Raw genomic sequence first — 12021 nt, 5'->3', positions numbered from 1 at the left:
TGATTCGTCTGACCACAGAACAGTTTTCCACTTTGCTAGAGTCCACTTTAAATGAGCCTTGGCCCAGAGAAAACGCCTGCGCTTCTGGTTCCCGTTTAGATATGGCTTCTTTTTTGACCTATAGAGCTTTAGCCGGCAACGGTGAATGGCACGGTGGATTGTGTTCACTGACAATGTTTTCTGGAAGTATTCTTGAGCCCATGTTGCGATTTCCATTACAGTAGCATTCCTGTGTGTGATGCAGTGCCGTCTAAGGGCCCGAAGATCACGGGCATTCAGTATGGTTTTCCGGCCTTGACCCTTACGCACAGAGATTGTTCCAGATTCTCTGAATCTTTGGATGATATTATGCACTGTTGATGATAACTTCAAACTCCTTTGCAATTTTTCTCTGAGAAACTTCTTTCTGATATTGCTCCACTATTTTTTGCCTCAGCATTGGGGGAATTGGTGATCCTCTGCCCATCTTGACTTCTGAGAGACACTGCCACTCTGAGAGGCTCTTTTTATACCCAATCATGTTGCCAATTGACCTAATAAGTTGCAAATTGGTCCTCCAGCTGTTCCTTATATGTACATTTAACTTTTCTGGCCTCTTATTGCTACCTGTCCCAACTTTTTTGGAATTTGTAGCTCTCATGAAATCCAAAAGGCGCCAATATTTGGCATGGCAATTCAAAATGTCTCACTTTCAACATTTGATATGTCATCTATGTTGTATTCTAAATATAATATTAAAATTTGAAACTTTCACATCATTGCATTCTGTTTTTATTCACAATTTGTACAGTGTCTCAACTTTTATGGAATTGGGTTGTATAAAGGGATGGTTCACCCAAAACTAAAAATTAATCATTATTTACTTCCCCTTATGTCATTCCAAACCTGTATGACTTTCTCTCTTCTGTAGAAAACAATGTTTCTTGGGGTTAGTTTCTCAATTTTTTACATCAGTTCCAAACCCATAAGACTTTAAGACCATAACACTCCGGTCTTTAGGGGCTTCATGTGAAGTTTGTAACATACTTTGGTTAAAATTCTTTAATGAAACATAAAAAGGTTTCTCTCCTTCCATTGAAAAGTCCAGGTAACCAAAACGTAGAAGATCCAATGATGTCAATCGGTTTAATCCAAGTTTTGTAATCCGAAAAGGTCTTAAAGTCGTCGTAAATAAAAGCCTAATTTAAATCTGTTCATCAGACAAACTGATTGTATCTCTTCACAAGACTTGGATTTAACTGCTTAATGCATATCTGCTAGGCGATTGTCCATATGATTTTTTTTTCTATGACTGTATGATTTATGGTGAAGCGCCCTTGAGCTCAGGAAAGATGCTATATAAATGATATAACATTATTATTTATTATGTTTGGTTTTAGCTTACAAATGTATTTGTATAAAAGCAATAATATCAAAAGCCGAAAGTGTTTTGGAATTTGAGAACCCGAGGAGAAAAAAAATAATAATTTGAGTTTAAGCTTCTGTATGCACACAAGAAGAATGTTTGGAACGCTTATCTGGGATTTTTAGCCAATTTCTAACGTGTGTATGAATTTTGGGAACAAATTTTTGACCAAAAACCTCGCCATTTGTAAAGCTGATAAAAAAATGAAGTAATTAAAGTTTTTTTTTTAAAAATGCAGAAAGTTTTGTGTGATGGGTAGGGTTACTGTATGGCGATAGAGTATACAGTTTGTACAGTATGAAACCCATTATGTCTATGGAATGTCCTCATTTAGATAGCTAAGTAAATGTTTGCTAATCTGCAGGCATGGGAAAGAAAGGCAAGGAGCTGAACACTGAGAGGGATTTCTTCATGAGAATGAAATGCACAGTCACGAATCGCGGGCGCACAGTCAACCTCAAGTCAGCCGGCTGGAAGGTGAATAACTTCTCTTTTAGGACAAGCGCTGACCTGGAGTCAGACTTTTTGTTGCACATAAAGGGACTGGTTGTTCTTGCAGGTCCTGCACTGCACAGGGCACCTGAAGGTGTGTAACGGCTGTCCCACACGAGTGCTCTGTGGTTTTAAAGAGCCGCCGCTCACCTGTGTGGTCATGATGTGCGAGCCCATTGCCCATCCGTCAAACATCGACACACCGCTCGACAGCAAGGCATTTCTGAGCCGCCACAGCATGGACATGAAGTTTACTTACTGTGATGACCGGTAACTCTCCTCTCCAAACACACAAACCTGCATTCTTGAGGAAATTGTTTTATGAATTGACTTTGGAGTCACTCATACAGTAAATGCCAAACACAAGCACATTTCCTGTTAATGACTGTTAATTTATTATGCTACACACCATCAATAAAGAGTACTCTTAAGATTCTAATAATTCAAATTCTATTGAATGCAATTCTAGTAGTATTTAACATTCTTAAATAAGCAATTTATTAAATGTGCTTTTGTCCTTTTTTATTTGTTTCTTTTTAACTTAAATTTTACTTTAATTTAAGCTTAAACTTATTTTATTTCAATTAGTTGCCTAAGGTAAATGTGGTTTTAGGTTTTTGAATTTTATGTTTGGTTTCAGCTTGTTTTAATTAATAAAATATTTTTCATTCATTTGTTTTAGTTAGCAATAACAACAGTGGTAGGATAAAAAAAATATTTACAACTAATGATGATGTATAAATAAAAGTACACCAATACGTTCCATGAGCCAAAATATAAAAGTCACCATCTGCATGCGGTTGACACTCCAGGCCCGAGCATTTCAGTGTTGTCGTCGAAGTGTTTGACTCTCAGTAGCATCACTGAACATTACAGGCATGGTTGAACTTTACACCATTATTTTTCATCTTGACTCTTCCGACAATTAACTCACTATTCCCTACACAGTACAAACATAGTTTAGTGTTTGCCGTCATGTTTTCTGTGATGTAATGTCCCGCCAAATAATCCAAACGCCAGACAACAACTCTAAACCTGCTTCCCTGCTAATGAAGTTAACAGACGGAGGCATTAAGGGATCTTACGGCACGTTGTTTTAACATGCACGTTCATGATAAGTTCATGATAATCTACTAAAAATTATAATACTGTGTATAAATATATTAAATGGATAATATATTTTGTTAAAAAAAATTAAATGATATTTATGATATTAAATTTATATATAAGATTTGTGAGGACTATTTTAAACAAGATTTTTTTTCCCTAAAAATATATTTTTTTTTATTTATTATTAATATTATAAAGTTTTTTGGGAGTTCCTCAAAAAAGTCTCAAAGTCTAAATGAGTTTTAAGTCAGACACTGAAAACATGTTTAAGTTGTAGGAGTAATATTTTAATATTAATTAATAATAATAATAAATAATGATTTATTAATATAGTGCCATGTATACATGTTGGATAATGGACTGTTTGTCTGTGAAGCTTACATAAGGAAATGGGGGGAAAAAAATGGGAAAACGGCATTATATTAAAGACCAGATGAGACGTGTAATGGACATAATGATTGGTTAAATCTTGAAAATTTCCATAGAAGCAGTTCCTGCTTCCTAGAAGAGCTCTGACTTATGTCACCTTTAGAATAAGAGAAAAGTAGGGTCATTTCACTCACTCAACCACATATCCAGTGGTAATTATGGTCATTATTTACGATGTTAGCGTGCACAAATTTAGAGAAGATTGGTCTAAAACGTGGTTATTTCATTTTTGGTGCACAGCGTCTATGGAAAGAGAAGTCCAAAGCCTTCATTAAACAACCTATTTGTTGTATTTCAAAAAAGCTTTCAAACTGGTTTCCCATTTTTCTCATATTGTAGATGATGAAAAAAAAAAAAACAACAACAACACCACACGTGTGTGTGTGTGTCTTTTGCCTCATCTGCTCAGAGGTGGTTAATTCAATGACATGAGAATAGAGGGCTCTTTAATGAACAGAAGCCTGCAGTCAGTGACCTGCAGCTGTCTGGCATTATGTAACTTTAGCTCAATACACCAAACGCACACTTTCAGAACCAAATAATACCCGTCACATTCATTACACACAATCACACATTGCCTTGTGTTCTTGATTAAAGAGAAAAAATGACTTTAACCATGAAGAGGAAAATGTTATGTAGCTTTTTTTTTTTGTATATTAAAAAAGCCATTCATTTTTTTTAATAACTAATATTTTATTATTTTGTAATAATAATTTATAAGTGTTATTTCAATGTAGTACTGTTTTCATTAATGAAAAATGTGTACTTGTTTGTGTTTATTATCAGCAATAAGTTTATTATCATATACATATACATACATACATATATACATGAAGAGTTCAGATGCAAAAGCCTCTAAATGCCATTTGAAATTTTCTTCTAAAATGACCATTTTTATCAAGCTTGTATGTTTAAGTTCAGTAATTTCACTTAAATGACAATTAATAGGTAATCTTCATTGCCATTTAAGTGAAATTACTGAACTTAAATATACAAGCTTGATAAAAATTATCATTCTAGAATAAAATTTCAAATGGCACTTAGAGGCTTTTGCATCTGAACTCTTCACATATACATATACATGTATATACACTATATACATACAGTATATATACTGTATATATATATATATATATATATATATATATATATATATACACTGTATATATGTGTGTGTGTCTGATTTTTCATAAATTCTAATTATACTCAGATTACAGGTCTCCAAAAAACTCAATCCAAAGCGAAACAAATCACATGAAATGGATCATTATTAAATTGGCTTAAAACATTACTAATCTTGTACAGATCAAAGAAAATAGCTGAGAGCTTTAGAACAATTCTCTGTGTGTGTGTGTTAATGTCTGTGTTAATATTAGTGGCCTCTCACTTTTCCAGAGTTACTGAGTTGATTGGTTACAGTCCTGAAGATCTTCTCGGTCGATCTGCATATGACTTCTACCACGCTCTGGACTCCGACAACGTCACCAAGAGCCACCAGAACCGTATGTGTCATTAATTCCCCATTCAGCACTTATCTTCTGTAAAACTACAAACTTTTTTTCACAAGTTCACACTACTTGTAGGTGTTGTTGGGATTTGAACACATTCATGTTTAATCTTATGACTGTTACAAAACACGTACAGTCCTAACATTGCCTTACGATTGCGTGCATCAAACGAGGCCATGTGAGCGAACCGGGAAGAGGATTAGAGAGAGTGTTTAGAAAGCAAGAGCTTCTAAGAAAGAGCAGCGGATCAGGTCAGCACAGGTGGCGAGGTTTGCGTTCCCAAGGTTTACTGTTTCAACCCTTCAACACAGAACAAGTCAGTCTGATATCTGAAACTTCACAGCAACATGTCTATACAGTATATGTACAGTACTTGCACGCATGCAGACACATGCAAGTACACATTTGCAATCTCTATATCGCTCTGAATGCATAAAGCTATTGACCTCTTTTCCCAGTGGTATTATAATACTCTAAATCCCATCCATTGTCCGTTGTGGACAAGTATTTATTCAGAATACCATGCATAAAATGTCCCTACTAAATGACAGATGTCACTGAAATATGTGAGATATCATACCTGTCTCTGTGTCCTAGACTCTCTAAAAATAAAAAAATTGGGAGGCTGCCCTCACTTTTTAGCCAATCAGAAATGTTCTCTGCCTTTAATCGTTTTGCACATTCATAAAATATTTAGTTTGAAGAAATTAATACTTAATTCAGCAAGAATACATTAAATTTATCAAAAGTGACAGTAAAGACATTCATAGACATTGTGTAGCCCCGACCATTTTCAGCGCTGCGTTCGTTGTGTTCTGTCTTCCAGCTTGTATTTCCACAGCATGAAGGTAAGATGGATTTATGAATGTTTGTTTTGAAATCTTCCCGGTCTGCTGACATTTATGACTTCCGCTTCAAACTTGACAATGCTCATGATAACTTTCATTAACTCTACAATAAGTAACTTCTCTTCGACACCTATGCCATAAATATAATGAGCTGCCCCATAAAAGGAAGTTCAAACACAACATTCTAAAGATGGCGGCTCACATGGTCAAAAGATTTCTATTCTAAATGCTGTTCTTTTGAACTTTCTATTTTATCCCAGTTGCCACAAAGCAGCGCAGAGATTCTGTCATGAAACTCTAGATGCCGAATGCTGATAGGTCCTAAACTCAATCTGCTTGCAATCACATTAATTGTTTCCTGCTGTATCAGCAGCCAATGCGCTTGCTGTTCAACTTTCAAGTACTTTCAGAAACCCTCCACCTTCCCCAGCTCCACCTGTATAGATCATTTTGAGTGGGTCGCAGAGTGTGCATTCACAACGCATTCTCACCCCAAGGCGTCACCTTTGACCATGCTTCAATATTTGACGTTTTAGGCGCCCTTTAGCGTCACTCACATGACGCGATCCTACGGCGTCATCTAACTGACGCTAAAGGAAAGCGTCAGTTAGAGGACGCGGTTAGGTTTAGGTGTGGGGTGGGGGTAGGGTACACGCGATCCTAGGGCGTCATTTAACTGACGCTAAAGGGCGCCTAAAGCGTCAGATATTGAAGCATGTCCAAATGCTTCCCAAGGCGTCAGTTAGGTGACGCCTGTGGAGTTAGAATGGGCTGGCATTCAAATAAACAACGTTGTTAAAAAAAAAAAAAAAAAAAAAACGTAATTCAAAATGTTTTGCTGATGCAAGACTTTTATTTTGAAAGACTTGAAAGCGGTTGACACTTGTTGTGTCGTTGTACTGATTCAGTAGCTGCTGTCTGATGAGATGTTGTCAGCGTATACGTCAGTGTCATAAATCTAACGTTATTTTCGTAGTTTTTTACGAAATAAATATTCTTACTTCAGAAAAATGAACTTTATTTGTTATAGTACGCTAATAGCACACACTCTTCAATTGCATGTGCAAATGCGGCGGCGTGCTCTGTATATCACTTCACTATATATAAAGCGAAAAAAAAAAAAACTATGAGCATGCAGTGTCGTAGTTATCCTGTCAATTAGCAAGTCACGAAATAACAATACCAATGAATCACGTTACTGGTACGGCATGTGTTTGCATGCAGAAATGATGTTCATTCTATTCATCAGCAGCAGTTTTCATGTTTCGTTAACAGTTAATGTTGGTATTGTGTGTTCACCATGGTAACTGTTGTTTCCATAACCCCAAAATGGCACTTTATTTTCAATTTGTGTTATTTTGCATATTTTTAAATGACTATAATGGCTCATACCAACTTACTAACATTGTATTAACAAAAACTAGTTTAGGATTGCTATTTAATTACCTTACCTTATCAGCGGTATTACTCATATTTTTACAATTGATGTGCAAGTTAAATGAATGGGGTACTTTTGTGTGTGTCAACCATTTTTGTGAGATGAAGAGTTCAGATGCAAAAGCCTCTAAATGCCATTTGAAATTTTCTTCTTTAATGATAATTTTTATCAAACTTGTATATTTAAGTTCAGTAATTTCACTTTGTTATTTAAGTGAAATTACTGAACTTAAATATACAAGTTTGATAAAAGTCATCATTAAAGAAGAAAATTTCAAATGGCATTTAGAGGCTTTTGCATCTGAACTCTTCATATATATATATATATATATATATATTAGGGGTGCAACGGTACAGATAGCCCACGGTACGGTCCGTACCTCGGTTTTTGGGCCACGGTCTCGGTTCGGTTTCGGTACATGTTTTGTGCAGAAAGAGACTGCTATTTCATCCCAAAAATATGTTTTATTTTTCTTATGAGCATAAATAGAATGTCACAGTAGGAAGAACATCAATGTGTATGGAATAAATTAACACTCTAGTCTGTACTGAACAACACTAAGCAATACAACCTCTTCAACTAACACTTATGATATACAAAATGTAAACGAGCACACTTTAAAATATTCAAGTGGATCCCAATTCCAAACCTTGATAACTGGTAAATGAAGTGATCAATGTGAAAGAAAAAGTGCACTTTTACCTTTAACATAAATTAGCTTGTGGTTTGAATAATAAGAGCAGAGCAAAATAATATAATAAAAAAAAAAATACTGCATTCAGGATACAAAGTGCAATGTTACTAATCCACTTTTGAGAGATTCTTGTGCAAAAATATACTGCAGTCAAACATTTGACTGGGTTTGCGTTATGCATCCACTATGTGCTGGGAATGTAGAGAGTAGGCTAGGCTACGTGGAGCCGGAGGTGAGGCGTTTATTTAGTAAGCGTGAGCGCGCTGGGGCGGGCACGTAACTTACATTCGCAGCCTGACTCATATGAGTTTTCAATGTGCGGCGGCTCACTAACAACAGTTGGCTGTTTTGAATGAGACGACCCGTGTGAACGGGGAGCGCTTTATGAACATCTATGACGCGCGAGCAGCGCCGGTCTGTTCGTGTGTCTGTTAGAGTGAGCGCTCGTGAGCGACACACACATAACCTGATTTATACGAGGTTTCTCGGTTGAACTGGCTGTGTGACAAAGCCGGCATAAGCTGGACACGAGCGCGAGTTCGCGGGCGAATTTAATAACGCGGAGCGTTGTTAACTAATTGATCCATATATATAGTAAGGCACTCCGGAATATAAGGCACACTGTTGTTTTTTGAGAAGATTAAAGGCTTTTAAGTGCGCCTTTTATAGTGCGGAAAATACGGTTAAAGCATCAGCACGAACTCTATGGCAGAACCGAAGTCCCGCGGGACAGGAGGTTAGATTGTCCCGTGCAGGGCTGACCGAACAGTCCGGGATTTTACCGTGTACCGTTGCATCCCTAATATATATATATATATATATATATATATATATACTGTATATTTCATAGTAAGTTGTCTGACCGATGAGTGTGTTCAGCACAGCCTCTCGTACCTTATTGCTTACATAATACATATCAGCCAGTTATTCATCTCTCGTCTTTTTACATCATCCTGCTGCCTGCACCTAATTGCCTTTTAAGCTTTCATTTATCTTTCTCTTTCTTGCTAAGCAGAGGTGAAACCTAATATCTGTTGACGTTCACAAACAGACTGTCCGCAGACAGCAAACAACGAGATATATACCCCCACCCACCCCCCGAATCAAATTGCATTTCAAACAAATTGCATTTCGCATACACGTTTGAGTTATGAATACGATTCAAAAGAGCCTTATTGGATTGGCTCTATTAAGGATGACCGTAGCAGCCATTAGGACATCTTGAACCCCATTAGGAGTGACAGAGGAGATAAGAACAGTAGGCAGCTCCGGTGCTCCTCAGCCTGGCCAGGTGTCCCAGATTACTCCATAATCAGATGCTGGATGTGGAGTGGCTTCTGTCCACTGTGACGTTAACATGTAATTAGAGTCTTTTCAAAGTGTGTAGAGGAAGAAAAAGTGTTGATCTGGATTAGGCTTGTTGAGAGGAAGAAAGTGGGGCTGCCTCGTGACTTTGAGTTTCAATCCTCTTATTTGTCTCTTTCTTTTTTCTCACCAGAGCTCATTTTCATCTCTTGAATTCTAAGAGTTTCTTTTTTCTCACCAGCTCATTTTTATCTCTTGAACTTTCTAAGAACTTCTATCATTTATCAAACAACCAGAAAAAAACAACAACAACAACAACAACAACCATTCCCATAGATGAAGAGTGAAGACACAATCTTACGAATGTTATAATCCTCTATAGGAAATGCATATACATTTAGAAGCACTCTTCATCCAGGCCGATGGTTCTGGATTTTCTGTCACTCTCTCCTATTCACTTTTGAGAGAAATTTTGCTCTGATTTAATCTTCATAAGATTTGCCTCTGATAGCATCTACACAGTCATTCTTTGTTTTTACAGGTAAAGATGTACAAACCAAAAATTATTATAAAAGTACAAATATGTAAAATAAGTCTCTGTGTATGTAATGTTTTAGCTCAAAATACTGCACAGATAATGTGTATATACAGTGAGGAAAATAAGCATTTGAACACCCTGCTATTTTCCAAGTTCTCCCTCTTAGAAATCATGGAGGGGTCTGAAATTGTCATTTTAGGTGCATGTCCACTGTGAGAGACTTAATCTAAAAAAGTAAATCCAGAAATCACAATGTATGATTATAACTATTTATTTGTATGATACAGATGCAAATAAGTATTTGAACACCTGTCTATGAGCTAGAATTCTGACCCTCAAATACTTATGCTGAATCACAATTCTCTGTCTTACCCCTTCCCCTTCGTCTTACCCCTAGCCCTTGTCCCTCGAAACCGAGTGGTAAGCGCTAGTGCAAATATACCCCTATGAAATGAGACACCACTCGGTTACATCATCTTACATTGTCCTTAACTGGCGTCTGTGATCTCACCTCTGGGGTCTCAATGATCCTAAGAAAGGTGAGAAACCAGCCCAGAACTACACGGGAGGAGCTGGTCAATGACCTGAAAAGAGCTGGGACCACCATTTCCAAGGTTACTGTTGGTAAAACAACCTCTTTCCCTCAGTTAGAGCATTGAAGATGGGTCGAGGTTGGGTCTTCCAACATGACAATAACCACATTTCCACTGCCGGGCTAGGTCCGGGCCAGGGCTAACAGCGAGCCGAGCTGAGCTGAGCCAGTGGCCTCAGGCCTCAACAAGCACCAGGCTTGCGTTTCCACTGCCGGGCCAGTAGCCCTGCAGCGCTGCCCTAAACCCCGCCCCTAACACGCCTTTCTGGATCAAACGACATTATGAATTAATTTATTTTTTATGTTAGGAAGATAGCATGTATATTAACTCACCGACCGTGGCTGCAATAGTGTCCCGATTGTCTCGCGAGTCGCCACTAACAGAGGGACAGTGACCCAGCACATCGTCCATCAAGTCGAACCATGGCAAGTTCCTTTTTCTGAGCTCTGCTTTGTCCATTGTGCGTTTTAATCACCTTGTACAATACTGCGCCAGCAACTTTTTTTTTATTTTTTCCTGAACTTGAAGCGTTGCTCGCTGAATGCTTAGCTTAGAAAGTTCGGCATCGATGTTTTTTTTATTTTTTTTTATTTTTTTATTTTTTAAACGTCCTCATTTCTTCACACGCCGTCGCATTGACCTTGTACCCTTTCTTCTGCCCAAATGCTCAGAAGAGATTTGGTATCTTCGACATACCAGTACAGGTGATTCTCCATTTCGAGCAGCGATTATTTTGTGTGATATAAAAAAGTGAAATGTGCATCTTGCTTCAGACCATAACTTTGCATAACACCGATAAACTCCGCCTTTTACCTTGAGCACGCCTCTAGCCCGAGCTGGCCCGCTTTGGCCCAAGATATTCGACGGGCCAGAAATCCTGGCCACGGAAGTGACGGTGGAAACGCGACTGGCCCTGGCACACACTAGCATGGCTTGGCCCTGGCCCGGCAGTGGAAACATGGCTAATGACCCGAAGCACACAGCCAGTATAACCAAGGAGTGGCTCTGTAAGAAGCATATCAAGGTTCTGGCGTGGCCTAGCCAGTCTGTGATTTCACTTAAATGGCAATGATGACTACCTATTAATTGTTATTTAAGTGAAATTACTGAACTTAAATATACAAGTTTGATAAAAATCATCATTCAAGAAGAAAATTTCAAATGGCATTTAGAGGCTTTTGCATAATTATAATACTAATTATGTGTAAATATATATATATATATATATATATATATAAAGTATATACATGCAAATATTTCTCAAATATATACATGCATGTGTGTGTATTTATATATACAAATTAATTACACACTACACACACATATATTATGTAAACACAAACTTTTATTTTGGATGCGATTAATCGTTGCCCATCCCTTATATATATATATATATATATATATGTGTAAATAAATATGTATATGTTTATTTATACATATATACTCAATAATAATTGTGTGTTTATAAATTACGCAGACGGAGAGTATGGCGAGAAAATAACGACATAACTCTGGTCTCCTGGTGCCATCATGTGCTGTCAGAAATGTAACAATTGTTCAATTCACAAATTCTGAAATCGTGATTTGAGTTAATTACGTCTTGTCGCATTCACATAGAAAACAGTTATTGTGAATTGTAATAATATTTCACAATATTACTG

At 37.2% G+C, this 12021-nt stretch overlaps 1 protein-coding gene across 1 annotated transcript in view; it reads left to right on the top strand.

Moving 5' to 3' along the window:
* The window catches only part of epas1b (endothelial PAS domain protein 1b), a 54841-nt gene that overhangs the window by 31244 nt on the left and 11576 nt on the right, over window positions 1-12021 (top strand). Inside the window, exons 5-7 of the mRNA XM_039657097.2 lie at window positions 1770-1882; window positions 1965-2167; window positions 4832-4938. Coding sequence (XP_039513031.2) covers window positions 1770-1882; window positions 1965-2167; window positions 4832-4938 — 423 coding nt within the window. The remainder of the gene's footprint in view (window positions 1-1769; window positions 1883-1964; window positions 2168-4831; window positions 4939-12021) is intronic.

This window comes from Pimephales promelas, chromosome 11 (genome assembly GCF_988280905.1).
Source record: "Pimephales promelas chromosome 11, fPimPro1.hap1.1, whole genome shotgun sequence".
NCBI classification, from domain to species: domain Eukaryota; kingdom Metazoa; phylum Chordata; class Actinopteri; order Cypriniformes; family Leuciscidae; genus Pimephales; species Pimephales promelas.
Note: the sequence above shows the minus strand (reverse complement) of the source record. Positions and strands in the feature narration are given on the sequence as shown.